Genomic DNA, 26,259 nt, shown 5'->3' on the forward strand with positions numbered 1-26,259 from the left:
CTCTCTCTCTCTCTCTCTCTCTCTCTCTCTCTCTCTCTCTCTCTCTCTCTCTCTCTCTCTTTCTTTTTCTCTCTTCTCTTTGTAAATCAAACATACCCATCACCTTCCCCCCCCCCCATTCCTCTCCTAAATGCGTGCCCCACAATTACCAGATCCATACATTGCTTTGGGGAGGGGTTTTTAGGGACCGTCCGGAAGCTGCTCTCGTATGTGATTGAAGGGTTATGGGAGATGGGCGTGTGTGTATGTCAGGGGGGTGGGAAGGAAATATAAGGAAGAGAGAGAGAGAGAGAGAGAGAGAGAAGGGGTGGTGGTGATAAGCTTGGATAAGCTTTGGGATACGGGATTATTCCCAGGGGGGACAGAGATGGGGATGAGGGACTGAGGCTTGGGCTTGGGCTACGCATGCATGCAACTATAGAAGAAGAAGGGTGGGATGGGAGGTTGGGTTTGTTTGGTGTAACACAGACGTAGGTAGGACTAGTACGTATATATTACACGGGGCTTAGGAGAGGTAAGGAAAAGCTTAAGGTAAGGTATCCAGTATCGCATTTGGGTAATGAGGACGTCAATTGATGAGTATGTAGCTTTAAGGTACTCTCATGTCTCCTTTTTTTCCTTCCGCATCCTAGTCTTTATCTACCCTTTTTCTCCCTCCCTCCACCAAAGAAATATAAATAACTAAATAATACAAATACAGTCCTTCCATGTCTCACATTCGGATACACGTAACCTTCCCATACAAATGGGGTGAGAAGCCCCCCTCAAAAACGATCGACAAGCTCATCAACCAGTCTGTGCCGGATACCCGGATTAGTTTCGTCCTTAGCTCGCCCTTAGTTACCACTTACTTACGCTTATTCTTTACCCCCCACTAACGCTGCTTTCGGACGTGTAGTGCGGCTTGTGATGGAATCGTCAGAGCGATAATGTGTGTATTTATGAGAGAGAGGGAAGTAAGGATGTGGGAAGTTGACGATAAACGAAGATAAAGTCGGAAGGATAGAGACCGGGGGGGGGAGGTGGTTGTCCATACCTAAGAAGCATGGAAAATAAACTCGAGTAACTACTACTGAAAGGGAATGAATGGGGTCAAACTAGATAGCACTGTCGTTTGTTTTGCATCGTCGAGGGCACAAGATGTGGTTTTGTTTTAAACTACGTCTAGAGATATCTTTACTTAGTTGCAAGCGACGAATCTTCAACCGACGTCTTCATATGCACACTGAGAAAGAAACGCCATATCTTTTCCTTTGCAAAACCGGACACGTTATCGATAGATGAATACGAAATACCTACTCCCTCCCCCCTGCTCCTGTACTAGGAAAGTAACTGCTAGTTTCTAACTAAGAATATTGCGTAGTTAACATCACAAACATGAACTGTTCAGGCCATATCGGGTGTGATGAATACAATATGCTTACGTACATATTTATGTAGTATGATTACTTCTCTCTCACTCTTTCTTGAGCAAGTCAACATAACATCTTCTTAGTGTGAGGGTAGATAGTACGAACCACTCGAAGTAGTGTTTGCCTATAGAGGAAAGGAAAAGAGAGAAAAGGGAATAAGTAAGGGAAAGATGGGACATAGAAGATGCGAGAGAGTACAACGTTGTAACCATGCAGATAATGTCTGGCCTAAGAATCAGACTATGGATGAACATTCTTCGTATCTTGTTTGTCATGTACGACGTAGTTTACACGGCAAACTTCTTCTTTTTCTGATTCAAAGTGAGGAAACTGAGTTTTGACGTGCAAGTTCCATCTCTCACTACTGCGTACATTCATATCGCCTAGCAAGATGAACAATCTAATTCACTGCCTAGCAACCATCTACACGCCTCCCTTTCTTACCCTCTTCAGCTGCTGCCATGTAACATAACATATCCACATCCCTTGACGTAGCCACCAAAACAATAATACAAAGTCACCCACAATCACAATCACTCACAAGACACAAATATTAAAATCTTCTTTGTCAAATTCGACATAAGTGTACACAAAATACAGGTCTCGCATGCTGTTCGGAGAAAAACGCTCACAGCTGCCAACTCTATAACTCTACACCGACACACACATACACTTCCCCTACTTTTCTCCTCTTACTCACACATGCTTATGAAAGCATCCTGCTCATGTCGTTCCTGATACGGTTGTAGTCCAAAAGACCCTCAATCTGTCCGACGGCAGAAATGGCAATGTCCTTGTCCCATAGCCTGTTGCGGGCAAATTGCATCACGTCCTTCTCTGTAATGCGACCAACAACGCGCTCAACCTCCTCGGGTGATAACCGGCGGCCGGTAGTGACAATCTGGCGACCAATGTCCTCGGCAACGGCAGTAGTGCCGTCAAGAGCAAGAAGGATAGAGGCCTTGAGCTGGGCCTTGGCGCGCTCAACCTCGGCAGAGCTAACGTTCATGGAAAGGCGAGTCCACTCGCGGAGGGTGAAGTGGACAAGGTCGTCAAGCTGGGTCAGGTTGGAGCTGTTGAGGTAGATACCCCAGAGACTATGACGTGTTAGCATTATTCTCCAAAAATACTCGTTCAGCAACATACCCAGTGTCAGAGTAGCTGGTGGAGAAGCTCATGAAGCTGTTGGCCAAACCGTGCTGGGAGACAAAGTTGCTGAGCTTGCTACCAAGGTAGTCAGAGGTACCCATGGCGCGGTCCCAGTTGCCAACAATAGCCTGTGTGACGAGCGCAGTGAAGTAGTCGGGGTCGCTCCAGCTCACACCCTCAACGGCAATGGCAATGTTGGCGGTACCCATGGTGTCATCACGGAGACGAACCTCGGAGCCAACAAAGTCGGGCTTCTGCTTCTGCTCAGCGGCAAGAGACTTGGCAGAGTAGTCCTGGGGCTCGGAGGGCAGGCTGGCAAAGTACTTCTCGGCAAGGTCGACGAGCTGCTCATGGGGAATGCCGCCAGCACCGACAAGGACCATGCGGTCAGCAGTGTAGTTGGTCTTGATGTAGTTCTCGAGATCGGCGCGCTGGATGCTCTGGATGTTCTCCTTGGGTCCGAGGATGGTGCGGCCAAGGGGCTGGCCCTGGAAAGCGGTGGCGTGGAGGTGGTCGAAAACAACCTCCTCGAGCTGCTTGTCCACCTCTTCCTGTTCGCGGAGAATGACATCACGCTCGCGCTCAATGGCGGCGGGCTCGAGCTTGGAGTTTTGGAGAATATCAGAGAGAATGTCGACGGCGGCGGGGACATCGTTGTTGAAAGCCTTGGCGTAGTAGACGGTGTTTTCGCGCTGTCACGTCATCAATATGCGGCGTCCAGATGCGTCCTCCATCAGGCGCAACGTACCGAGGTGTAGGCGTTCAAATGTCCGCCCATGTTCTCAATCTCGAGTTCCAATTGCTGCTGCGTGCGCTTCTGGGTGCCCTGTTTGTCTCTACATCAGCGTCCTGTCGCCCCGCACTGCCATTGGCGGCCTGCCGCGCATCCGCGTATCCGTACCTTGAAAGCAAGATGCTCCAAGAAGTGTGCAGTTCCATTGGTCTTGTCCGTCTCTGCGCGACTTCCTGCGTCGATCCACACACCGACGGTGGAGGTCTGGGCCCACGGGGAGTGCTCGGTAGCAATCTGCACACTGGGGTCAATTGCAGTCCTGCGAGTTGGCAGCGTTTGCGGCATACCGTGAAGCCATTCTTGAGCGTGGTCGACTCGGTCTTTGCGCCGTAGGAAATGGGCGTGGCCAGGCCTCGTGTCAAAGGCGACTGTCTCGATGACTTGACGGCGTTGATGGCGGAGCGAGAGCGCATGCTCTGCTGCAGGTTGAGTGCGAGCCGCCGGGAAGCCATTGCGTCTGCTCGCTGTGCAGGGGAGGAATGGAGATGGGGCGGTGATGGGGGGTTGGGATTGAGATTCGTCGAAGCTGCAACTTCTTGGCCCTAGGTGAGGTTGATTGACGTTCGAAATCTGCTGTCACGGGACTTCCCGATTCCCGCCGCTGGCCAATGAGCGCCGCAGGGACGTCAGCATCGCTCATCCGAGGCATTGTCGTCAACATCTGTTCGACCGTCCCGAGATATCGTCTTGCGACCTCCCACTCCCACTGCATCTGTCCCCCGCCAGCTGCCCCTCTCTAACCACTGCAATGGCTTCCTTTATGCGCCCCGGCCTCCTCAGGCAAGCTTACACCAAGCCCCAAGCAGCGCACCGCATGCTGTCGACGGCCAGCTCCAGCACCAACCGCCCGCTCGCCCACCAACTTCGCCCAGCTTTCCAGCGCTCAGCCATTCCCCAGTCCACACGCGTCGCCGCCTTCCACGCCACTCAGCGCAACCAGATTCTGCCCCCACTGCCCCAGAAGATTGTCGGAACCACCAACGATCCTGTGCCTGTACCCGAGCCAGACTATGCCCATGGCAGCTACCACTGGAGTTTCGAGAGGTATGCTTGACAAGCTGCAAGAGGATGATTGCAACTCTTGCATCATGTGATGTGGGACCACAAACTGACAGTGGCACAGGATCGTCTCTGCCGGTCTCATTCCCTTGACCATTGCGCCCTTTGCTGCTGGATCGCTAAACCCACTTACTGACTCGATTCTATGCGCTCTCTTGGTCATACACTCGCACATTGGCTTTGAGTATGTTCAAATCTAGTTCTACCAGAAATCAATCGCCCTCTAACGTGTCCAGGGCATCCATCATCGACTACTTCCCTAAGAAGCGAGTACCCCTCATTCGCAACCTCTCCATGTGGGCTCTCCGCATCGGAACCGTGACTCTTGGTATCGCCCTCTACTCCTTCGAGACTAACGATGTTGGTATCACCGAGGCTGTGGCCAGGCTTTGGCACGCGTAGAGTAGATGGGGAACTATATGCATGTGAAAAAGAAAGTGGGGTAGGGAACTATGTACATCTAAATACAAACCAAGGCTGTGGTTTTTTCTTGTTCAGAGATATGAGCATTCCAATTTCGTATACACGATTCAGACTTTGAGCTTGTAGCTGTGTTCCCCCACTTGCCACTCGACGCATCTCTCAGCCAGGCCTGTTCATCCACCTGTTTGTCGATACGCATTAATCGGCCTAAGCAACATGCCACATCCTCAGTACTCAGCGCCCACTATTCCTAACCCCACATGCCTAGTAACCTCTATCCATCTCATTCCACATCATTACATCGTTCTACAAGTCAGTACTTCACTTTGCAATAGACATCACGTCATGCCTGGTCATGTGGCCGTGAACAGTCTCTGAAAAGAAGCAAATAGTCTTGAATTATAAGCCTTCTGAGGGGATTTGTGGGGAATCGCAGAACCAGAATGAGCATCTATTACACTCTCTGACTATGCCAAAAATGAACGTTGACGTCAACATCTAAGTCTTAGACCGGGGCAACCATGAACGTTGAGGAACATACAAGACGTGACCGTATATGACGCATACTGGTGGGAGTGGACAGGACAATGGAAAGAGCCTTGAGTGCATGAAGTGTGGACAGGATGGAAATTCAGAGTCTAACAAAGCGCACCCGGCCTGGAGCACGCTAGGATATACCCTTGATGCCGCCAGAAAATGATGACTAGGACATCATTGACTCTTACCATGATACACCGTACCATTAACCCCTGCCGTTTTTGCGTCTGATATCATGTTTTCGACTTTATGCCTTGGCTTCAGCAGGAGCCTCGCTGCTCTCGGCCTTGGGTGCATCGGTAGCGGGCTCGGCGGCGGGGGCATCACCAGAGGGCTCGGCCTCGGACGATGTCCAGAGGGTCTAGAATTGATTAGCATTTGAATTACAACAAAGTTCCACGTCAAAGGCCTACCAGGTTGTCCCTGAGGAGCTGCATAATGAGGGTAGAGTCCTTGTAGCTCTCCTCAGACAGGGTGTCGAGCTCTGTGCCGACGTTAGCTTTTGTCTATGAAATTTGCATCCTGTACATACCAGCAATGGCATCGTCAAAAGCCTGCTTGGCCAATTGGCAAGCCTGGTCGGGCGAGTTGAGGATCTCGTAGTAGAAAACGGAGAAGTTGAGGGCAAGTCCGAGGCGGATGGGGTGGGTAGGGGCCAGGCTGGAGGCGGCAACCTCGGTGGCGGCCTTGTAAGCCTCAAGTGACTTGTCGGCAGAGGTCTTGCGCTTGTCGCCAACAGCGAACTCGGCAAGGTAGCGGTGGTAGTCGCCCTTCCTGTAAAAGCACAATGTGGTTAGCAGATGCCCTCAAACATGGTACATGTCGAACCCCTTACATCTTGTGGTAGAAGACCTTGGACTCGCCGCTCTCAGCAGAGGGGATCAAGTGGCCATCGAGGCACTCGAGAATGTCCTCGCAGATCTTGGCCAACTCGGCCTCGATCTTCTGGCGGTACTCCTTGATAAGACCAACCTGGGCCTCGTTGCCCTTGGACTCCTCCTTCTGCTCGATGGAGGTGACGATTCTCCAGGACGCGCGGCGAGCACCGATGACGTTCTTGTAGGCAACGGAAAGGAGATTTCGCTCCTCGACGGAGAGTTCCTGGTCCGCGGAGGCAACGGCCTTCATGTTCTCGACCATCTCTGCGCCATCCTGTCAGTTCGTGGAGTTGGGGCTTGTGGCACGAATGCTTACCCTCATAGCGCTCGGCCTGCTCGGCCAGCTTGGCCAGGTATACGGAGTCTTCGTAACCCATTGTGAAGTCTGCGTGCACAACTGTTAGCTGACGTGGACTAGTGTAGAGCGCGGACAGAGCGCAATCGGCTGCTATCGTAGTTGTTGAGCGGCAAGACGCTCAGTGTGCGCTATTGCCGTGATGAAGGGAAAATCGCCGTGATGCTGTCGCTGTTGGGTGCTTGGTTTGCTGTGGTAAAGGGTCCGGAGGATGCGGCAAGTGGAGCTGCGTGCAATTGCTTGCGTAGCCTTTGCACCTAACAGCGGTGGGCGCAAAGAGGGGCGGCTCAAGCTTTCACTCACGGCCCCCCCCGAAGAGAGCGCCGAAGCACACCGCCGCGACAATGACCATGGCGAGCGTGGAAGCGGGCGGTTTGGACGAGTGAGAGTCATAGGGGGCACGAGTGGCGATGTCGTTGTTGTCGATGTTGCGGCAAAGGGCGCAAATTGCAACCGTCCACGGCTTTTGGGGGGTGCGTGACGAAATGCGGTGACTGACTTACGAAGAGAAAAGTAGATGTGGAGAGGGGGTAGGTTTGCAGAAGCGTGGGTTACAAAAGACGGCGAAGTGGTGAGGACAAGAAAACGAGGTGAAGGAGTTGTGGTCAAGGGCGGCTTGGGGTTGAGTTATCAGAGGAGGGGAGTTTGGAGGGTGAGAGAACCCGACTGGGCTTGGCGTCGATCACGCCTGCCCGTCCTTGGTCGTTTCACACGGCCCAGAACAAGCGCGACCTTTGCCTCTTGACAGGCGAACACAGCCAGTCACCGCCAGAAGGGCCATTGTCTGCCTAGCGTCTGCCCGTATGTGCTCCTTGGACCTGTGAGGCTGGAGGCTCCCTCGGACTGCATTCCAGGCGCCTATCGATGTACATATGTACTATGTGTGTAGTAGTGTGTACATACACATGTACATACAGATGCTGGCTGCCCCACCGGACACGCCTTGGATGACAGCTACTGAGTACAAGGACTCGACTTTGCTGCGAGGCCTTGGGCATCGCCCTTTGTTGCCTCAACGAGGTATGCATGGGCTCCCAGAGCCCATTGAGCGCCATGACTACCGTGGCCCAACCGTGTGTCCATTACTTGTTTTGGACCGTCGAGCTGAGTCCATGCCCGTGTGGTTGCTGTGCATGCAGCCGCACCCATCTCGCTCCCCATGCCACTTGTTTTTGGCTGTAGATCCAGGACTCGCGCAGAAAATGCAATACTAGAATGCTGTCAAAACCATACCGCAACACGATTCCATGTGCAGCCAGCAGTCACTTTGAGTCCTCACTGCGGCCTCATCAGGCGTGCCCAGTTTGCACTGCATCAGGGTCCAAGTAGGCATCTGGCCTGCCTTGAGCCCCCATGGTCGCGTCACGTGACTCCGTCGACCAATGACGCAACGTCAAAGCTCCTAGGCATCGGTTGTGATCACTCCACCTCAACACTCAATTGCATAAGACCACACCAAAACCTTCCAATCCCTCAACCCCCTGCTCTTTGTACAACTCCCACACAATGCTTCGTACATCCATCATCAAGAGCGCGCGCTCAATCGCCGCTCCCCGCTACTTCTCCGCATCCGCTCTGCGCTTGACTGAGGGAGCTACCGGCTCTGGCTCATCGAGACCTACAGGAGCTGTTGGCGGGTAAGCAGACCTCCCGGCCTCAATTATCACCAATTGAGTACATACTAACTGTATTGATAGTGACGCCTTCACCAAGCGTGAGGCTGCTGCCGAGGAGCTCTACATTCGTCAAGAAGAGAAAGCCAAGTACGCCCATCTCAGTACCCTGGACAGTATTTTGCGCGCATCGCATTATATACAGGGTACGTGTAAATATCCTGGAACATATTGCTGACGGTACACAGGCTTCTGGGAATCAAGGCGAAGCTCAGGCAGCAGAGGGAGCACATGGACGAGCTGGACAAGCACATGTCAGTGATACCAATGACTCTCGGCTACAAGTATAGCCAGACTAACCGTGATATAGCGACCAAGTCATCAAGGAGGCCGAGGCTTCCGGCCAAGGCGAGCAGAAGTAAATACGTATCCGACGTTACCAAAGCACATTTCGCTGAGACAACCCATGCGTTTTGATGACCCTATGACGAAATAAATAAACACCTTTTTTCGAGCTTCTACTTTCACAGTCAGCTTTCCTTGCTTGTCGTCTTCAATTTGTATTCTCAGCTTTGCCTCTCTTTGCAAGTTTAAAAAAAATGGCAGTAAATGTCTAATACGTAAGCCGGGGTCTTCCTCCGAACGTGTATATGATGTGGCAGGACGGAAGGACGCCCACTGGAGGCTGACGTCGGCTCACTATATGGACGACAAAATCTATGCTTACTGGTCAGGTCTGTCCTTACAAAGTCTCTGTTGCGCGTTCTGCACTCTCGGCGATATCGGAATCAAGTTTGATCGAGCATATCGGTATAATGGCTGGTGGCTGGCGGGCGTGCGTCATGCGGAGAGAGATCAACCCCCCGGCATTTCACTACATAAGCTTATCAGGGACCCCTAGATTTGCTTCCTGACAAAGCAAATATCCACATTCCGTACTTGACCGCTAGTCGTTTTGCTGCAATACTGTGTTTGCTCAACGATTGACGACGAATACTTCGCTCATTCTCGCCAAATTCTTGAGTCACTAGACTTCTACCGGCATCTCAGTCTGATGCATGCCCTGCTTTTCGCCAGCGGCTCTTCGGCTTCAACATAGTCCGCCATTTTTCAACATTCAGCCATCATGGCAGCTTTTCAAGGCTGAAAGTACACGCGTCTACGGGCTCGTCATTATCGGCCCATCTCGGCGCGCCTCTGGTGGCAAGATGCTGGTAGTTTTGCTTTTGTGCCTATGTAAAAACAGGGCGGGCTTGCCGAGAACTCGTACAACAGGGGTGTTCCATTACACCTACACAGAACTTGAACGTTGTTACTGCTAACTGTAAAGACCCTGGTTCGCACTACAGCCACATGCAACTACCCATGCCTCGCAAAGATCTTTCGGTACCACAATTTGCCCGACCCGACTAATCTTGCGAACGTCTTGGCTATCTTACAGCAGATCTGATCCCGCGTTTGTCACGTGATCGACCAGGTAATGCATGCTCCTTTTACAGCATTACCCATGCTACCACAGTGCTTCTTCGGATTCTTCCCGTTTCAAGATCAGCCAAGAACGTCATTCGCATCATCGGTTTGAACTCGATATAGAAACCCTGGATCTGGTGCCCACCTGTTGCTTCCATCGACGAATGAGACCTGGTGAGGGGGGCTGGGTCATCACCGAGGGGATTTTCAAGAGACGGTATCGGACGTATTTTGGCGGTGAAAAGTCACTGACAGGGTCTCCCTCATTGCCTTGGCTATTAGCATATATGATCTTCGGTGTTCCCTCAGGAAGAACGACCATATGTTCCGTTCAACGTTCCAATTCCAACGTATTTACAGGGATCTTGCATCTTTGAACACAACTTCTTCATCAATTTGTCCGCCGAGGTTGTGCACATACTACAAATCTACAAGTTCCACCCAAACCCATCAACAAGCCGAACCGATTCATGTCGCGATCGAGCAGTACCTTCCGTCGTTTCTATACGGGGCAAAACCCTGATAGATCGATAGTGGATTCTCCTGCACCGCTGAATCCCACTCCATCAAGTGAATCCAGGCAAGAGTTTTTACGTACTCCTGTTCAAGCATATACAGGGCGTCTCGACCCTCACGTAGAAGCCGAACCGCCAAGTGTGCCCCCGCTCGCGCCCACACGTCCTAGAAGGGCATCTCAGACTGTACCTTTCAATCCCCCCAATCCCCCAGCACCTTCTGTAGAGGAATACCCAGAAGAAGGCCAGGAACCTCGAGCGAGTCCATATCATACCAACAGACAGCATACACGCCCTCCAACTTCTTACAACAACTTCCCTGAGCAAAGCGCACGGTATGGAGTAATGCCTAGGAATAATTGGGATGCCAACACGTACCCTGCCTATGCAGACATTTCTGGCAGGCCAAACTACGAGATGTACTACCCATACTACCAGGATACATATGGGCGATATTCTGGTGCACAGGGTACTCGTGGGGGTAGAGGACCCCCACCCCCGATACCAAGTGCAGAGGTGGCAATGAGATTGCCTTGGATAATTTGGATGGGAAGTAATGCAAAGAACCGTAAGTCTTCCATAATGTTCAGTTGCAAACAACGAATATCCTTTTTACTAACTCTCTTACGATAGACTTTGTGGCCTTTGTGGGAGAATTCGTCGGTACGACGATGTTTTTGTTTTTTGCCTTTTCAGGCACTCAAGTCGCCAATATCAGATCTGCTGCTGCACCCCAAGACAACACTACGACAGGTGAAGCCGCTGGTTTCTCACCCATTGTTCTTTTGTACATTGCCCTCGTTTTCGCGTTCTCCCTTATGGTCAACGTCTGGGTCTTTTTCCGAATCTCCGGTGGCTTGTTCAACCCGGCTGTCACGTTTGCTATGCTGCTATGTCGCGCACTGAGCCCAATCCGAGCTTTCTTGTTGTTTGCGGCACAAATGGTCGGAAGTATATTTGCAAGTTACTTGGTCAGTGTGCTGTTTCCGACGAACTTCAACGTTAGGACGACTTTGGGTCAGGGAACGAGTTTGGCACAGGGAACAATGATTGAGGCCGTGTTGACAGCAGAATTGGTCTTTACCATTTTTATGCTAGCAAAGGAGAAACACAAGGGTATGTTCATTGTTGTGCTTCTCCCACTTTAAGCCACAACAACTAACACTTTTCTACACAGCAACCTTCATTGCGCCTGTGGGAATAGGTCTAGCGTTGTTCATCGGCGAGCTCGTAGGCGTCTACTACACCGGTGGTTCCCTAAACCCCGCGCGCTCTTTTGGCCCCTGCGTGATAACGGGTGTCTTCGACGAAGACCACTGGATCTACTGGGTGGGCCCCGGCGTCGGCGCCATTCTCGCCTTGCTTTTCTACCAGTTCATCAAGATTCTCGAGTACGAAGTCGCTAACCCGGGCCAAGACGACGACGGCAGCAGCGATCAAGAGAACACCAAGGACGAATGGGAGAAGAGAGACGGCAGCGTGGACCCTGAGCTGGGTAATGCGCAGGGACCGGGCCTGGTCCACAGTGCCAGTACCATGCCGCTCGCGCAGGCTGCCAATCCCATGCCTATGACGGCTGGTGGTGCGGCGGTTCCTGCTGTATCGGGAAGCGTAATGAACCCTGGTGTAGCAAGGAGTGCAAGTAGGGTCAGCGCCGAGGGTCGCAAGAGCGATAGAAGTATTTGATGACGATGATGACGATGATGACTGATGACGATGTTCATGAGGGTTGTACAATTACCGGTTTTGAGGTATACTGATACATGACACGATGGGTACGACGTAGCTGGAGCTCAGGAACGATTGCAAACGAGACTTGAGATGAGGAACAGACATGATTTGCGATGAATGGATTTAACGTGGTACATAGCGGTGCCGATAATTTTACTAACGACAACACACTGGAGAACCACCATAGTACTTATATAGCACTAAAAAAAGTGAGATACGAAATTGCACTTCCCTCCACCTCTTCCTTTTCCCCAAAAAAGCAAATATACAAAACTCGTAACAATCCCTCTCCATCCCAAAATACCATCCTTTTTTTTTCTCACTACTTTCACCCTCTTTCTCTTCTTCAGTCAAACATTTCCCTGCCCGTTTCCCAGCCCCCACCCCCACCAGACCGCCCGTTACATCACCTCCAGCAAAAAAGAACAAGGTCCCCCCTCGCTCACATATGCATACTACCTACCGCGTGCGTTTTGAAACAACGCCGTTCCCCCCGCTTCTTCCGCCTCACTTTCGCGACAAAAAAGCCTTGCGATCATCTTCTACCGGGGGTGGTAGATTACGTGTCGGAAGGGAAGTAGTAACACGAGATTTAAAAAAAAAGGAGGATGTATGACGACATTTTTTGTGCGGGAGATTGCTTAGAATAGAGTTTTTTTTATCCGCGGGGTGTGGGAAGTGCGCTGGGTTGGGTGTTGGGGAGGGGGATTAGAGTAGGAAGCGTGATGATGCACGTAAGAGGGACACGTATTTTGAAGAGAAGAATTGAACGCTTAATATTTTTTTTCCGCATTTTACATATGCTGATTGCTTAGACTAAACCGTGTAATGCTTGTGTAAATGTGCGAGTATGTGTGTGTGTGTGTGTGTGAATGTGTACATGCCCGTATTGTACGTTTGATACCAAAAAGAAAACAATAATAATAAACTATGCTTATGCTTGCAAAGATGAAGATAGACGGAAATGCAAATGCCTAGTGTGAAAAGACTAGCGAGAACGCTCAAATTATTCCTTGATCCAAGGCTGGAAAATGAAGATGCGAATACCTTTGAAGCGGGACGAGATGGAAGAAAAGTAGACACCGGACTCGCTATTTTTGAACAAGCAGAACGAACAAATGACAACAACAAGAGAAGATGTGCAAATGCAATGAACAGATAAAACATTTTTTTTCTTTCAAAACTTCTTTACGGTCTACTAAAATTCGCAACCGCAGGCAGCTCGCCGCCTCTGATTTCACTCATGGCGTAGCCAGGCCGCCACGCAGGATGTATTTCACTATATCCCGAGTGACTATCGCGATTGTTGGTGACTGTAGACCGCGGCGCAGCCTCGACCACGTAACTGATTCCGTCTTCGGAGACGTACGAGGGGGGTCGCGGACCCTCTGCTACCGCGGATGCCGCGCGCGAAGAAGTGGGTAGCGGAGGAATTTGCTCGGTCACGGAACCCACACGCGATGGCATTTGCGAGGACATTGCGCTTCCGCGCTCGCTGAGGGCGTCGACGCGCTGCCAGTGGATGAGGTTGGGATCTACGCGGACGCTGCTGCGCCAGAGGCCGTAGGCGGGTGGGGGTGGGGGCGGCATGTTTTTTTCTGGGTCGTCAATGTCCATGTCATTTTCTAGGGCGTCGTTTTCTAGCGCGGCTTCTTCGTCGCGGCGGAGGTGGACGCGGATCGGGATGATGGGTTGGAAGCCCTCGGAGCCGAGCATGTTGGGGATGAATTGTCTTTCTTCGCTCGGCGGATTCAGTATGAGCATGCAGAGGCGGATGAGGGAGTGACAGAAGAAGATGGTGACGGTGAGCAGCACCATGATGAAGAGGATGTGGATTTCTTGGCCGAGGTCTTTGTTGGTTAGGGCCAATGCCAGATCTGCACTCGAAGGTTAGTGCGACGTGTGTCAAACAAAGTGTCATAAAACTTACAGATGGATAGAATGACGATCAGAAAGGTTCCGGATATCACAACAGCAACCATCTTCCGTCGCGCAGCTGATCCCCTGACATAGATTCCACTGGACCCTCGCTCATCTCTTCTTCGCACCCACTGTTCACGTCGATCCGCACGATTCGTTCTCCTCCGGTGCTTGCGCCGCCTATGCCGCCTTCCATTGGCCTCGTCTGCAGGTTGCTGAATTGCTGGATCTACAGGGCCATCGTGGTCAGATGGTAATTGTACATCCGCTGGGTGACGTGAGTATACTGTTGCTGGCTCTTGAGGATCCTGAATGGCGCCAATATATGAGCCTGCGGTATGATGTGAAAGAGGTGCCCTTGAGTCACGTGAGTCGCGGGGCTCATCATCTGAGACATGCTGTGCATTTGGATCGGGCGATTGCTGGCGGCTCCAGAATCCACGAAATGGTACTTTTGGTGTTGTCTCGTTGTGGTTGTTGGTATTGGTGAGAGCTGGCGACTGTGAATAGACTGACGAGCCGTTGACCAATGTTCGCACATTGCTGCGAAAGGCGCCAAACCGAGATGGCGATGATGTTGCCGGAGAAGCCTCGATGTCCTGGTCCTGGTCTGGTCGTGGCGACCAAGCGAAGAGTGGTGACCGGAACATGGTGTTCTGTATATAGCTTCTAGGATTGATAAGGCTCAGGAACTAGGAAATGCGGACCCCAAGTTCTATCTTGAGCACTCGCTGTTCCCTTATAGCACAACGCGTGGCCTAGGTTCGGCACGCTTGTTGTTGGTCCCTCCCCAAGATGTCTCAACGGATGAACGAGCGAACAGTATGGCTAGGCCAGCATGTGGGCCTCGTGGTCTGGGTGTAACAGGATGGAAAGTGTGGAGTAGTATCCAGATGAGTGGATGACTGTGTTGCTTGGAGTCGTCTTGTAATGTCCGGCGCGCGAACTGTTGGCTATACCTTTCCACGCCTACCAAGATCAAAACAAGCCCAGGAACCCCCGATGGAAGAATATTATCGTATTGGATAAAGGGTGAAATCGCAAGCAGGCTATCCAGAGCCAGCTGAGCCAAGCAAATGCAAAAGAACAGAAAGAAGCGAAACAGGCAGAGCGCAGCACCGCCGCCAACTACCAACGACTGAATGAAAAGGACGATAGAGCCATCATAGTTGAGGAGGAAGAGTTGCTGTCGCACTAGGACATGGGTAAGGACAGCAACGACGGCCACGGTCGAGAAAGCATTGAGCGCTATGCGTATTCGCGACGAGTCGTGTGTCAGACTGCGATGAGAGCAACGATGAAACGCGGCTGGGCTGGAGCAGTGATCCTGCGTGTAGCACAGACCGCGTTCGTAGACATGGGCATTCTGCTTTGGAGCCACCCAGGCGTGTGGTGGATGACAGCAGTAGCGCAGCTCAGGGAAAGACCTGGGGAAGGTCGACTTTGATTGGCTGTCGGAAAAAGAGCCTGAAACACCCATCCCAATCAGGTCTACGCAACCACCAGGCCCTGCTTTTAGCAACGCGGCTGCACACTGTAAGGCGGCAGCAGATTGTCGTGCGCTTAGCACAATATAAGAAAGGCATGAAGGCGCGCTATAGCAAATTTCGTCGGGTTGATTGTTGGCTAGACTGCTGTCGACGGCTGGTTGCGCTGCTACGCCAACTCTCTCTCTCTCTCTTCGACGCATCCTCTCAATGACCATACTCGTCGGTTTCGCTGCATCGTCGACCATTGTGCGTACATGCGACTCTCAAACCCTGTCAACTGTCTCACCGGCGTATCCAGCCTATCCCACAAACGTCCGCGTGACGTCTACCTGGGCCGGAAGCTACTGGGGCCTTTCTCCACGCTTCTCGTGCCCATCTCTTCGAGTCAGAACTGTGTAGCCAAGATACCGAAGCTTCACCCCTTCACTTGCCGAGCTCGCCTACCATGACCTTGCGGTCTGAGGAGGCGGAGACCACTAAGTATTGCCAAGTCAGCTTGATGCTTCGCAGGAGACAAACAGAGTGACAGAGAGGGTGTGCGGACCGCCCTCCGTCTGATTCCACCTTCTGGCAGGGTATCCAGACATCGTTGGCAGCCGCAGCCGAGGTATTGAGGCTTATATGAAATTTGATTGAACTTACAAATGGGTTCGCCAAGAGGGTGGAAACGCACGTCATTGACGGCGCCTCGGTGGCCTGGCAGTTTGTGCAAGAGTTTCCCTGTTCGCGTCTCCCAAACGGCCACGCTCTGATCCCCGCTACCAGCTGCAATCTTTTCGCCCTTGAAGTCCCAGCTCGCCTTCAAGAGGTTGCGCTCTTGGCCGGTAGGGGCTCCATCATACGTTTGTATGCGTCGATCAGCGGGAGCAAAGGGTCTTACATCCCACGTCCTGACAGTCGAATCGTGTGCGTTGGATAATAGTGTTTGGTTGTCTGGTGACATTTGGAGCGAAGTGACTGTATCGGTGTGCCCAATCAGTGTGTATGTCACTGCCTGTTTCCGCAGATCCCAGACTTTAATGTCGTTGTCAATGCCACCTGTGAATAGCTCGTTTCCAGCCTCTGCTAGACATATTGCTGTTATGGGAAAGTCCGTCTGGATAAAGGTTACGGCATCTTTTGTTCTAGTGTCCCAAATCTGTTGCCACTGTTAGACTAGTCTTATAGCAGCCAAATGTTGTGTGCAACTCTTACCCCAATATAGCCGTCGTCGGAACCGCTCACAAGTACCTCTTCACCGCGCTTGCTCACGTCCATACAATTGATAACCTCTTCATGACCTGGATGCCTTCGTATTCTCTCTCCAGTTTCAACATCCCAACTTGCTAGGTGCATGTCTGCCGACGCGGAGAAGAGAACTTTAGAATCGCGTGACCAGTGCAAGTCGAGTACTGCCTGCTTGTGACCAGTGAGGATGCCATAGTTTTCGCAAGTGTCGGAGCTGCGCCAAAGCACTGATTACTGTCAATACGAATTTCTCAGCCAATCTGGGGCCAAACTCACATATAGAGCGATCCATAGAGCCAGAAGCAATGCATTGTCCGGTCGGATCGAATCGTGCTGCAAAGACCTCGCCTGAGTGGCCTGTTAATTCCATGACTGGCGACTGCAGTGCGCTGGCGCGCGACCCCTACAGGACCTGTCAGCGCATCGCTACCTTCAGCCTTGGTACTCGTGTAGAAACATCCTCGGTGGTGACATACCGCTTGTATGAGGGCGCCATTTGCGCTCGAGCCGTTGACTACAGCTACTGCAGAGCTTCCTCCAAGGTTGGCATCTGACTTGGTGCGCTTAACCAACTGGCTTGTGCCAAAAGCCTCATTTGCGGGTCGCTTCTCTCTAGACATGGCGGAGTATGTGTGGTGATATGGGTTTTGTGGTGGAGTTTTCGGTTTCGTCGCGTCCAAATTCGCGGTCTGGTAGTAGCTCGTGAACTTTCCTCATGGGTAGATCGACGCCAAGAGATATACGCTCCACAGCCCGAGCTAGGTACGCTGCTCCGCGTGCCCCTTGACGCCGACGACACGACTCAATCATAGCAACCTCACATACCGCCTTACCCCGCGTCTATAGAATTCCTCTCCTCGCCCTTCGTGTATATTGCGCCAAAAATCGCCTGAGTGAACTATGTCTTCGTCAACCAAAGCGGCCCGCATGGGCGAGGAGTGAGCTCCACAAGCCTGGCACCTGCTTCACGATGCGCTAATACATGTCAGAGTATGGAAGTAAGCCTTGTGTATGAACCTTTTGCGTTTGCTGGCTCTGACTGTGTAAGAACACGAGTCGATAAAGTCAGTGCCGAGCTAGTCACACTCACGTACGGAACCATCGTTGCACAACTATGCAAAGACTACGAATACAATTACCCAGACGTCAACAAGCAACTGGAGCGCATGGGGTATAATATCGGAATACGGTTGATTGAAGACTTCCTCGCAAAGTCGAGTGCGCCTGCTTGCACCAACTTTCGAGAGGTGGCTGAGATGATCTCCAAGGTAGCCCATGTCAAGTCGTAAATGGATTGATTGTTCAGCAGCTGATATGCAGTATAGGTCGGCTTCAAAATCTTCCTCAACATTACCCCGACCATTACGAACTGGTCGAGTGACAACAAGCAATTCTCCCTCATTTTCGAAGAAAACCCACTTGCCGATTTCGTCGAGTTACCAGATGATGGGCGCGCGCAGGATGAGCTGTGGTTCTCAAACATATTAGTGGGTGTACTGCGGGGTGCATTGGAGATGGTACGTCTTCCTGGGACTATACTCTGCCACGACGTTGCAGGCAAACGAAGTACTCATTTCTGAACTAGGTACACATGCAAGTCGAGGCGCACTTTGTCAGTGACGTCCTACGAGGCAATGACACCACGGAGATGAGGATATCATTGGTCCGCTACATTGATGACGAGATGCCACCGGATGATGAGTAGAAGACAAGGAGCAAAAGTGAGAGAGCGAGAGGGAGGACACATGTTCCAATTGACGTCTTGAGCATGAAGGTCAGCGGTTGCTAAACGGGCATGTACAGTGTGGACGACTCTAAGTGAAGTCACTTGACCAACGAGGCAGCGATGTGCACAAGGCCCCGTTTGCTGGAGAATTGCACACCGCCACCATGGATGTCTTAAAGTCTATGCCAGACAGGCAGGCTGCATTTGGCGTGGGATCCAATCCATTGCCACCGATAGAATTGCACGGTTGTAGGCGGTCAGCGAGGCGCATGAGGGCACAATTGCACAATGGACAATGGCGCAATTGCACTCGCACTCGCACCCGCAACACGATAGATTGGGGAAAGGGGTCCTCTTTTTGCTCTGCACGTACGTGAATGTGTGTATTGACGAGTGCGCATCTGCCCATGGTTGAGGATTGATTGATTGAGTGATTGATGCCTGGGCCAGGGCGACTGAGTGCGCGAGGCCAACAAGGTATACACTGTGCTGTGTCTCCCGCTCAAGCAGCTGGCGCCGTGGGAGTGTCCAGGTCGCGTTACATGCACATGCCCCACCACGCACCCTCGCAGCCCGTCGGGGCGTGGTGTGTAACGGGGCCTTGTCTTGACGACTGCGACTGCGACGACCACGACGACGACAACAACAACGACAACACAGCAGCCAGCAATGGCGTGAGGCGTGTCGGGGGGCAGCCAATGCAGGGCCAAAAGCAAGCAGCCAAGTGCAGTTTTTGCTGAGGGCGCGCGGGTGCGCAAAGGGGAGGCTGGTGCGAGGCCAAAGTCTAATAATACTCAGTCACGTGGACGTGACTTGGCGCAGCTCAGCGAGCGACCGCCGCCCTTCCCCTCGATTCCCGGAGCGTCACAAACTTCCCACGACCTGTCCACTGTTCCTCCGAGCCTTTTTGTCGCCCGACGCGCTCCATCACGTAGGCGGATCTTCGGTTGTCGTTGACGTTGTTGTCGTGATCCCATCTCTTGGCAGCCTCCGTGCAGAGCGCGCCGCTGACATCCCCTCTCAAAGTCCTTCCTTCACGCTAACCCCCAGTCCCATACCGTGCATCAGCCGCCGCCTTTTCCATCGCGACACCACCGTCGCTACCCTTTGTCGGCTGCCCTCCATCCCGCCCGCCCACGACTTGCGCGCCTACAGCCTCACCGCCGTCCCTCGCAGGCTGAGCAGGTCCCTGGCACGCCGCTCCGGCTCCGGCTCCGATCTCCCGTGGCGACGACATCCCATGCTGTTGTAGTCCGTCCATCCAGCACCGAGGTGCACGACACATATCGCGTCTATTGCTAGCACCGCGCATCCATCGCTAACTCCCCACCCGTCTTCCGCGCCTGCCGCACCCGCCCCCACGCATCGTCGCGATGCAGAACCAACAGCAAATGGCGCAGATGGCGGCCATGAATGCGAACAACGGCGCCGTCGATGGCACCCCCATGATGCGCAACATGGCGCAACCTGGCGGCAAGGGCACCGACCCCACCGAGAAGCTCAACACGTACATCTACGACTACTTTCTGCGAAACAAACACCTCAACCTGGCGCGCGCCATGCTTGAATGCGACATGAAGATGGCCACGGAAAAGGCCAGCCCCAACAGCAAGATGAATGGCGCCGACGCGATTGAGCAGATAGACGACCTGCCTCTTCCCTCGCTGCCCCCCAACCAGGTCGCGGACAATTCCTTCCTGCTCGACTGGTGGGTCCAATTCTGGGACATTTACACGGCCACCAAGCCGCGCAGCAATGCCTCTAAGAACGCGATTCAATACGTCGGCCACAACCGGGTAGGTCACAATCTTGTCCCAGCTTATTTACACGCATAGCAGGCCACTAACGGACCTCTCAGAACCTCGGCCAGTTGCAGAATGAGCAGCGAAACCAGCGCATGATGATGAACAACCCTATGAACGCGCAATACCAGATGATGAGAAACGGCGCAATGACCAACGGTAACCAGACCGACCTTAAACGGGCGGCAGCCATGAACAACAACAGACCGTATGTTTTCCTTCACACCCACTGTCGTGCTATTCAACACCATCCACTAACCGCGCAGCAGCACCGGCAACCCCATGGCGGGCATGCAGCAGATGAAGGGCCCCGGCATGATGGCGGCGCAGATGCAGCGAGACGGCTCAAGCATGGATATGAACGGCCAGCGTCCAAACTCGCCCGGATCCAATGAGAATGCCCCGTCTCCAAATAAGCGTCCGCGTGTCGATGGTGGTACGTCCATTTGTCAAGACCCTGACCCAGTATGTTAACTAACGTTCAATGTCATACAGGTGGTATGAACGCTGGTAACATGCCCAACAACCAGTTCAACGAGTTCATGCCGCAAGGCCCAGGTGCGCAGCAGAAGAACATCGAGGTATATGCCCAAAGCCTGGCCCATCAACACAGAGTGGCAATGAGTAACACGTCGTCCCCCCAGGGTATGAACTCTGGCGTCCAAGGCTCTCCAATGGCCCAGCCCGGCCTTGAAGGTCAAGAAAACCTCTTTACTGGCAACGGGCCACGACCCAGCAATATGCCCACCAATCCTCCAGGTGCACCTCAGCAAGGCAACCATGCCCTGCAGGATTACCAGATGCAGCTCATGCTTCTCGAACAACAGAACAAGAAGCGATTACTCATGGCACGGCAGGAACAGGACAACCAGTCCGGTCACCCACAGCAAGGTGTCATGGGCGCCCCAGGTTTTGGGGCAGCCATGTCACCACAAGGTAGCAGAGCTGGCGGTCCTTCACCCAATCCCGCCGACCAGATGAAGCGGGGTACGCCCAAGTTGGGTCAGCAGAATCTCCCCGGCTCCCCCATGCCAGAAGGCATCATAGGACAGCAGCGCGCATCTCCTGCACCGAATATGAACTTTGACCCTAGCCTGGCGCCCCCAGGAATGCCCCCGCAGTTCTATTCTCAGGGAATGCCTCAGAACGGCCCAATGGGCATGCGGCCCCCGAGCTCACATCCGCACCCACCCAACTTTGGTGGTCAACAGATAACACCCGCACAAATGGAGGCCATGCGTAACGGGCAGATGCAACAGAATGGCTGGCGTGGTGGACCTCAGCCTGGCATGATGCCCGGTGGTCAGCAAATGGGAGGACCCATGGGCCAGAACCCACAGCAGCGCCAACAAATGCCACCACCACCAGCACCTACAAACGAACAACCGCGACCCGAGCCCTCTCCATCACAGCCTAACCCGAACCCACCGACTCCGTCTCAAACCAACAAGGCCAATCCGAAGAAGAAGCCTACTAAGGACAATAAGGTAAAGTTTCTAGTTTCCATTCCACCCTTGAGCAACATTGATGTTGATTGTAGAAGCCCGCAAACAAGAAAGGGGCGAATACAGGTGCGACACCAGCAGCAACAAACGGCGAAGAGCCTCCTACTCCGACGTCTTCCACTCCTGTGGCCCCGATTACGCCAGTCCACAAGCAGTCTTTCAACCAGGGACAAAATGGTCCGCCACAGCAGCCTGTGCAACCACCAGCGCCCGCCGATCAACCCATGGACAATGGAGGTGGTCAACCATTTGGCAGCATTGATCCTGATGTGCGTTTACTGTTTTCATGTTGTTCATAGTACATTTGCTAACACCCCAAATAGCCTAACAGTTTTGACCTTGGCCTCAACTTCCCCGACGACGGCGGCGCGCTCGAGACGTTTGACTTTGATTCATTTTTGCACACTGGTGACAACGACGGTCTCGGAAACTTTGGCGACTTTGACTTCGCCGGTGCAACAGAAGTATAGTGCAAGCCGAAAGCCGTTTGTTTGAAGTCCAATCATCATGGTTGCAGCGGTGGTGGCAGTGGCGGTGGTTGGCAGGCTGTGTGGTTGGTGGCATTTGAAACCCAAAAATCGTTTCCATATACCCGTGTCGTTATCGACCGTCTCGATCGCTTTTTATCTCTTATCCGGAGCATAACGGAGCAAGCTTGGGGTTTTTTGGAAACTTCGGTTGGCCTCTTTGTTTTGTTTTGTTTCACCCTCTTTTAGGGGGGGTGGTGTTGTTGGTATGTGGGTGCCGGGTGGGTTGGGGGATGCAAGGGATCTAAGTGGGCGTTTTCCATTTTCTTTGGTTGTTGTTTTTATTATGTGTGTGTATGTGTTGTTTTCAACCTCCCCCCCCCTTATTTGAACCCGAGTGGACGCTACGTTTTTCCTTACTATCCTATTTTTTCGTTTTTTGCTCTCAATTGCAAAATTTCAGGATTTTTTTTTGGATTTTGGATTCCCGATTCTCCTTACTCCTACACTCGCACACGTTATCGCTACCGATATTACTACATCAGTTACCGCCATCATCTACTCGGTTCATTCAACCAGAAAATCTCCTTTTTTTAAAAAAAAATGATCTTCTCGCTCTCTTCACTCCCTTTAACTTTTTCTCTTACTCTCTTCCCCTCCTTCTACCCTTTTCCCCTTTCCCCCTTCGCAATTCCCCACTCCCTACCCTCCCTTTTCCCTCCCCTTCTTATCTCTCATTTACCTCGGCACCGCTGACTTCATTCACTTGACCTTTTTTTTGCACAACAGAGGGGGGAAAGAGAGGAAAGATGGGGCTTTGATGATGTTTTCGGGTTCAAACAAAGTGGCAGTTAGCAGAAGAAGACGAAGATGAAGACGAGCTAGAGGAGGTTGGGTGGAAGATGTGGGGTGTTGGTATACCAATTTCTTTCCATCGTTTGCAATTTTTGACAACTTTTCTTTGGTTATCGAGTTCGTTGTGCTGTTTGGGGGTTATTGCAGGCGTTTACGTTTTTGGTTGATAGGACGGGGGGAAAGGGGGGTATATGCGTGGGTGAAGAGCGAGAAGAGAGCGTGGAAGAGATCGTGGAAGAGAGTGTCAAAGAGGTTGCTGTGCGTGGAAATGACTTGATGCCTGGTAAAAAATCTCATTCTTTTATTTTCCTTGCACGTGATAGTTGAAGGTGTATGCCCCCGTATGTGTGATGTTGAAGTTGAGAAGGGGGGATCGGGGATAAGGTGAGGTAATACAAGGTGCTAAATTGATGACATCGACATATGACGATGTATCTATGTGCTTCTTGATCAAGGCATGCTTGATATACTTGTCTTCCCAATCATCTACTTTAACGCATACTATCTCCACTCTCACACGCCTCCTCATCCCATAAACATCCCAACTCCAGAGCGGTAGGGGGGAGGGGCACAACAACCCCACTGTTCCTCTTTACTGGCTATTCTGTTTCGACATTTGCCCTACCTCGTACTCTCCCACATCTCGTGTCCATCCCATCCCATCCCAAAACCAACAAAACACGTCCCACTCCCATCCGCAACATCCCATCTTACCCTCTTCACATACACCCCCATTAATTCTATCCATCCATAAGTATAAACTGCAACCCTGCGTCCTTTCTCTCTACCTCGTTACGTTGCGGGGCAAATGTCTTACCTTTCTTTCTCCCTTCTTTCCATCTCGCTAGGCTGGAAATGAGTAATATACAACAATGTAAGATGAATCTGGGATTATGGAAAGGTAGGTAGATTTGGGCACGCGAGGGATATGGGCGTGTGTCACTTGTATATCAAGATGGCGATGAGGCAAACGTGGATAAGAGGAATGTGCGATGTTTGGATTTAGAAACTAGAATAAATAAAAAACAATCGGTGTGTATTGGTGCCACAAACTGAGCATCTACGTAGGAACTTGCACATACTCACCCCAACTCTACTTCCTCCTCTAAGAAAGTAAGGTAATACAAAGGAGAAGAATATAATAGATATATACCTTACTTAGACTAAAACTAAATCCGCCATGATGACGTTATTGGAACTATACAAAAGGAATCAGACCAGCTCATCACTCCTACCTACGCATCTCAATCATAAAACCCCAAAATCTTATTCGCACGATCAAGTATTACCTTCTCCCCAGGCCCCAACCCAGGTTCCTCGCTGTCCCACTCCAGCAGCCCCATAGCACGACACCCCTCGTCCCCAACAAGTTGCTGCATCTCGTCGGGCAGAACGCGACCTACATGTCCGCTCTCACCAATGCCACTACCGAAATCCGGGCTCGGCGTTCCGTTGACGAAGTTGTTGCGCTGGCGAACAAGATGATTTGCATTATCTTCTGTCATAGGACAAGCGGGGATATATAAGACGCTAGAATCAGAAGTGCCTTGATGCTTCTTGTCGACGCTGTGGATGGTATCGCAGTGCCAGGCGACGTAGTCACCCGGCCGGACAGTCGGGACGTGAATCATTGTTTTTTGCAGCTGCAGATGCGGGTGGAGTAGGTGTGAGAGTTCCTGGCCGTGGCCGGGTGTTGCGCCATGGATCCAGGATGTTTGCGGTGAGTCCATTTCCCAGTTGTCTGGGGATAGGAAAGCAGATGTGTTGGTGGTTGCTTCGGATGCGGTTTGCGCGCCTAGTTCGACGCCGCGTTTGGGGGAGAAGAAGGGGCGGAGCATATAGTATGCTGTTGCTTTGGCGAAGAGCGGGTTTACGAGAAGTGTGCCTTCACGTGGGCGGGTTGTAGAGAGCGAGAGCCAGCCTTGGAACATGCGGAAAGCGTTACATGCTCCGACACCCTGATGGAGATCTGCAACAATGGGCAAACGGCAGCTGGCCTCCCAGGGATCAAACTCTTCCCATTTACCCTTCCAAATCGAGTCGTACACTTTTCCAAGTCCGTATCCTTGTTCGTCCCAGCGCTCGACGCTGCCGCCGTCAACGTGGGGTCCGATTGAGAATCTAGCGTCCCCGGGTTGACGTAAACGCAGACGGTCAGCATAGCTTATCGGGTGCTTTGTAGACAGTGGAATATGCGGGTTGGTGCTGTGCCAGTATGACATGAGGAAGCGGTGCGCCTTGAGGAGATTAGGGTTTCCGCGTGCAAGGAGCTGAGGGCGCGACCAGTAGAGCTCAAATACTTGAGGGTTGTCGGCAGGAAAAGCTGGTCAATTGTCAGTCATAATAAGAGCATAGAATGTTTCAAGCACCCACCCTTTGTCTGGGGATTCTGCCGAATATATTCTCTGAGATCCTCCTTCCACTGCAGGGCTTCTTGTTCCGACAATACGCCCCGGACAACAGCGACACCTCTCTCTCGCAGCTGACTACTGAAGGCTTCAGGCGCATTGTCGATATCCTTGAAATCGATATCCGGAATGACTTTGCTGCCTTGCTCAACAATGCACGGAATCTCGTCGCGCAGGTTGCGAAGAAGGCGGTCCCATGAATCCCGAACTTCACTTTCGTGACCCCGAATCAGACGGGCCTTGAGATCGGCATATTCAGGTGTCAATGGCTTGAAGTCGTGTCCTGAAAGCGAGGCAAAGGCATCCGAGATATCGCCCGCGCGCCTCTGGGGTTGCGTCGCAACTGTGTGCACCTGTGTTGCAGCGCGTGTCGTCGGAGATCGGATGGTTCGCAACGCAGATAGCATCATCGCGAGCCGTTTGGTAGTTCTATGCAATTTAACCAACACTGCGATACTGCCTCGTTTTCTTTCCCCAGCAATCGCCCATTATATACGCTTCGCTGCGCTGTCGTAGCACGTAACACGAGTGAGATTCCGACATTGAATTGTTACTCAAGCCGTGAGCGCGAGATACTGTACCTGCGGAAGTTCTGCTCAAAACGGTATAGCCATATCTTCCGCGGTCCTTGCAGGCATATCCTCGTATCGGTTACCACGTGTAGAGCATCGTTTCCGACGTTCTCCATCACGCAACGTCATCAACTCCGGTGTTCGCGAATGAGCAGAGGCGGAACACACTCATCGGTGTTATATCCTGGGGTAGAGGGCGGGTGATACGAGGAGAGAGCGAGGGAAAGAGATCCGCCTAGAGCTGCCCAGTACCCCGCCATGCCACATTCTCAAACATCACTTACTCCCAAGTCACGTCGCTGCGCCACTTGTGGTAGAATAATAGGCAGGCTGAATGTCCGGCCCGCAATCC

The 26,259-nt window shown here is 52.2% G+C and overlaps 10 protein-coding genes across 10 annotated transcripts; 5 read left to right on the forward strand and 5 right to left on the reverse strand.

Moving 5' to 3' along the window:
- Positions 1–1,971: 1,971 nt before the first annotated feature.
- COCSADRAFT_40961 (uncharacterized protein) lies at positions 1,972–3,852 on the reverse strand. Its single transcript, XM_007706338.1, has 5 exons — positions 3,642–3,852; positions 3,463–3,588; positions 3,310–3,387; positions 2,559–3,253; positions 1,972–2,509 (listed from the first exon to the last, which is right to left on the reverse strand). The coding sequence occupies exons 1-5, from the start codon at positions 3,804–3,806 to the stop codon at positions 2,119–2,121; spliced, it is 1,455 nt and encodes a 484-aa protein (XP_007704528.1). The 5' UTR covers positions 3,807–3,852; the 3' UTR covers positions 1,972–2,118.
- A 154-nt stretch (positions 3,853–4,006) lies between these two features.
- On the forward strand, positions 4,007–5,017 carry COCSADRAFT_203527 (uncharacterized protein). The gene is made up of 3 exons (XM_007706581.1): positions 4,007–4,398; positions 4,478–4,597; positions 4,650–5,017. The coding sequence occupies exons 1-3, from the start codon at positions 4,103–4,105 to the stop codon at positions 4,813–4,815; spliced, it is 582 nt and encodes a 193-aa protein (XP_007704771.1). The 5' UTR covers positions 4,007–4,102; the 3' UTR covers positions 4,816–5,017.
- A 191-nt stretch (positions 5,018–5,208) lies between these two features.
- On the reverse strand, positions 5,209–6,912 carry COCSADRAFT_40963 (uncharacterized protein). Its single transcript, XM_007706339.1, has 5 exons — positions 6,568–6,912; positions 6,209–6,515; positions 5,906–6,147; positions 5,787–5,857; positions 5,209–5,734 (listed from the first exon to the last, which is right to left on the reverse strand). Exons 1-5 carry the CDS (start codon positions 6,626–6,628, stop codon positions 5,621–5,623), a joined length of 795 nt encoding a protein of 264 aa, XP_007704529.1. The 5' UTR covers positions 6,629–6,912; the 3' UTR covers positions 5,209–5,620.
- Positions 6,913–8,112: 1,200 nt separating this feature from the next.
- COCSADRAFT_101273 (uncharacterized protein) lies at positions 8,113–8,641 on the forward strand (the record flags this gene model as incomplete). The annotated part of the gene is made up of 4 exons (XM_007706582.1): positions 8,113–8,243; positions 8,304–8,369; positions 8,468–8,533; positions 8,590–8,641. The coding sequence occupies 4 exons, from the start codon at positions 8,113–8,115 to the stop codon at positions 8,639–8,641; spliced, it is 315 nt and encodes a 104-aa protein (XP_007704772.1).
- Positions 8,642–10,159: 1,518 nt separating this feature from the next.
- On the forward strand, positions 10,160–11,890 carry COCSADRAFT_164671 (uncharacterized protein; the record flags this gene model as incomplete). The annotated part of the gene is made up of 3 exons (XM_007706583.1): positions 10,160–10,772; positions 10,838–11,320; positions 11,382–11,890. 3 exons carry the CDS (start codon positions 10,160–10,162, stop codon positions 11,888–11,890), a joined length of 1,605 nt encoding a protein of 534 aa, XP_007704773.1.
- Positions 11,891–12,694: 804 nt separating this feature from the next.
- COCSADRAFT_127386 (uncharacterized protein) lies at positions 12,695–14,714 on the reverse strand. Its single transcript, XM_007706584.1, has 2 exons — positions 13,866–14,714; positions 12,695–13,812 (listed from the first exon to the last, which is right to left on the reverse strand). The coding sequence occupies exons 1-2, from the start codon at positions 14,503–14,505 to the stop codon at positions 13,124–13,126; spliced, it is 1,329 nt and encodes a 442-aa protein (XP_007704774.1). The 5' UTR covers positions 14,506–14,714; the 3' UTR covers positions 12,695–13,123.
- A 731-nt stretch (positions 14,715–15,445) lies between these two features.
- COCSADRAFT_127390 (uncharacterized protein) lies at positions 15,446–17,259 on the reverse strand. The gene is made up of 5 exons (XM_007706585.1): positions 17,049–17,259; positions 16,849–16,975; positions 16,540–16,799; positions 15,988–16,483; positions 15,446–15,821 (listed from the first exon to the last, which is right to left on the reverse strand). Exons 1-5 carry the CDS (start codon positions 17,190–17,192, stop codon positions 15,769–15,771), a joined length of 1,080 nt encoding a protein of 359 aa, XP_007704775.1. The 5' UTR covers positions 17,193–17,259; the 3' UTR covers positions 15,446–15,768.
- Positions 17,260–17,365: 106 nt separating this feature from the next.
- On the forward strand, positions 17,366–18,705 carry COCSADRAFT_40968 (uncharacterized protein). Its single transcript, XM_007706340.1, has 5 exons — positions 17,366–17,510; positions 17,562–17,570; positions 17,621–17,840; positions 17,898–18,089; positions 18,158–18,705. The coding sequence occupies exons 1-5, from the start codon at positions 17,473–17,475 to the stop codon at positions 18,275–18,277; spliced, it is 579 nt and encodes a 192-aa protein (XP_007704530.1). The 5' UTR covers positions 17,366–17,472; the 3' UTR covers positions 18,278–18,705.
- A 966-nt stretch (positions 18,706–19,671) lies between these two features.
- Positions 19,672–22,075, forward strand: COCSADRAFT_100929 (uncharacterized protein; the record flags this gene model as incomplete). The annotated part of the gene is made up of 7 exons (XM_007706586.1): positions 19,672–20,094; positions 20,157–20,308; positions 20,370–20,536; positions 20,596–20,681; positions 20,745–21,587; positions 21,641–21,874; positions 21,929–22,075. The coding sequence occupies 7 exons, from the start codon at positions 19,672–19,674 to the stop codon at positions 22,073–22,075; spliced, it is 2,052 nt and encodes a 683-aa protein (XP_007704776.1).
- A 1,846-nt stretch (positions 22,076–23,921) lies between these two features.
- On the reverse strand, positions 23,922–26,106 carry COCSADRAFT_193915 (uncharacterized protein). Its single transcript, XM_007706587.1, has 2 exons — positions 25,301–26,106; positions 23,922–25,250 (listed from the first exon to the last, which is right to left on the reverse strand). The coding sequence occupies exons 1-2, from the start codon at positions 25,743–25,745 to the stop codon at positions 24,172–24,174; spliced, it is 1,524 nt and encodes a 507-aa protein (XP_007704777.1). The 5' UTR covers positions 25,746–26,106; the 3' UTR covers positions 23,922–24,171.
- Between the last annotated feature and the right edge of the window lie 153 nt (positions 26,107–26,259).

Source organism: Bipolaris sorokiniana, assembly GCF_000338995.1.
Source record: "Bipolaris sorokiniana ND90Pr unplaced genomic scaffold COCSAscaffold_16, whole genome shotgun sequence".
NCBI classification, from domain to species: Eukaryota; Fungi; Ascomycota; class Dothideomycetes; order Pleosporales; family Pleosporaceae; genus Bipolaris; species Bipolaris sorokiniana.

Bases quoted from the DNA above. Each gene is read 5' to 3' on its own strand.
- COCSADRAFT_40961 (XM_007706338.1), bottom strand. From the start codon at position 3,806: ATGGCTTCCCGGCGGCTCGCACTCAACCTGCAGCAGAGCATGCGCTCT. The intron at 3,589-3,641 runs GTATGCCGCAAA...CCCAGTGTGCAG, and splicing joins CGCTCAAGAATGGCTTCACG to ATTGCTACCGAGCACTCCCC. The intron at 3,254-3,309 runs GTACGTTGCGCC...ATGACGTGACAG, and splicing joins ATTTGAACGCCTACACCTCG to CGCGAAAACACCGTCTACTA.
- COCSADRAFT_203527 (XM_007706581.1), top strand. From the start codon at position 4,103: ATGGCTTCCTTTATGCGCCCCGGCCTCCTCAGGCAAGCTTACACCAAG. The intron at 4,399-4,477 runs GTATGCTTGACA...ACAGTGGCACAG, and splicing joins TACCACTGGAGTTTCGAGAG to GATCGTCTCTGCCGGTCTCA. The intron at 4,598-4,649 runs GTATGTTCAAAT...TAACGTGTCCAG, and splicing joins CACTCGCACATTGGCTTTGA to GGCATCCATCATCGACTACT.
- COCSADRAFT_40963 (XM_007706339.1), bottom strand. From the start codon at position 6,628: ATGGGTTACGAAGACTCCGTATACCTGGCCAAGCTGGCCGAGCAGGCC. The intron at 5,858-5,905 runs GTATGTACAGGA...ACGTCGGCACAG, and splicing joins TTTTGACGATGCCATTGCTG to AGCTCGACACCCTGTCTGAG. The intron at 5,735-5,786 runs GTAGGCCTTTGA...AATCAATTCTAG, and splicing joins AGCTCCTCAGGGACAACCTG to ACCCTCTGGACATCGTCCGA.
- COCSADRAFT_127386 (XM_007706584.1), bottom strand. From the start codon at position 14,505: ATGTTCCGGTCACCACTCTTCGCTTGGTCGCCACGACCAGACCAGGAC. The intron at 13,813-13,865 runs GTAAGTTTTATG...CTTCGAGTGCAG, and splicing joins GATCGTCATTCTATCCATCT to ATCTGGCATTGGCCCTAACC.
- COCSADRAFT_127390 (XM_007706585.1), bottom strand. From the start codon at position 17,192: ATGTCTAGAGAGAAGCGACCCGCAAATGAGGCTTTTGGCACAAGCCAG. The intron at 16,976-17,048 runs GTATGTCACCAC...CAGGTCCTGTAG, and splicing joins ATGGCGCCCTCATACAAGCG to GGGTCGCGCGCCAGCGCACT. The intron at 15,822-15,987 runs GTAAGTTCAATC...GGCAATACTTAG, and splicing joins CCCTCTTGGCGAACCCATTT to TGGTCTCCGCCTCCTCAGAC.
- COCSADRAFT_40968 (XM_007706340.1), top strand. From the start codon at position 17,473: ATGTCTTCGTCAACCAAAGCGGCCCGCATGGGCGAGGA. The intron at 17,841-17,897 runs GTAGCCCATGTC...TATGCAGTATAG, and splicing joins TGGCTGAGATGATCTCCAAG to GTCGGCTTCAAAATCTTCCT. The intron at 18,090-18,157 runs GTACGTCTTCCT...TTTCTGAACTAG, and splicing joins TGCGGGGTGCATTGGAGATG to GTACACATGCAAGTCGAGGC.
- COCSADRAFT_193915 (XM_007706587.1), bottom strand. From the start codon at position 25,745: ATGATGCTATCTGCGTTGCGAACCATCCGATCTCCGACGACACGCGCT. The intron at 25,251-25,300 runs GTGGGTGCTTGA...ACAATTGACCAG, and splicing joins GCAGAATCCCCAGACAAAGG to CTTTTCCTGCCGACAACCCT.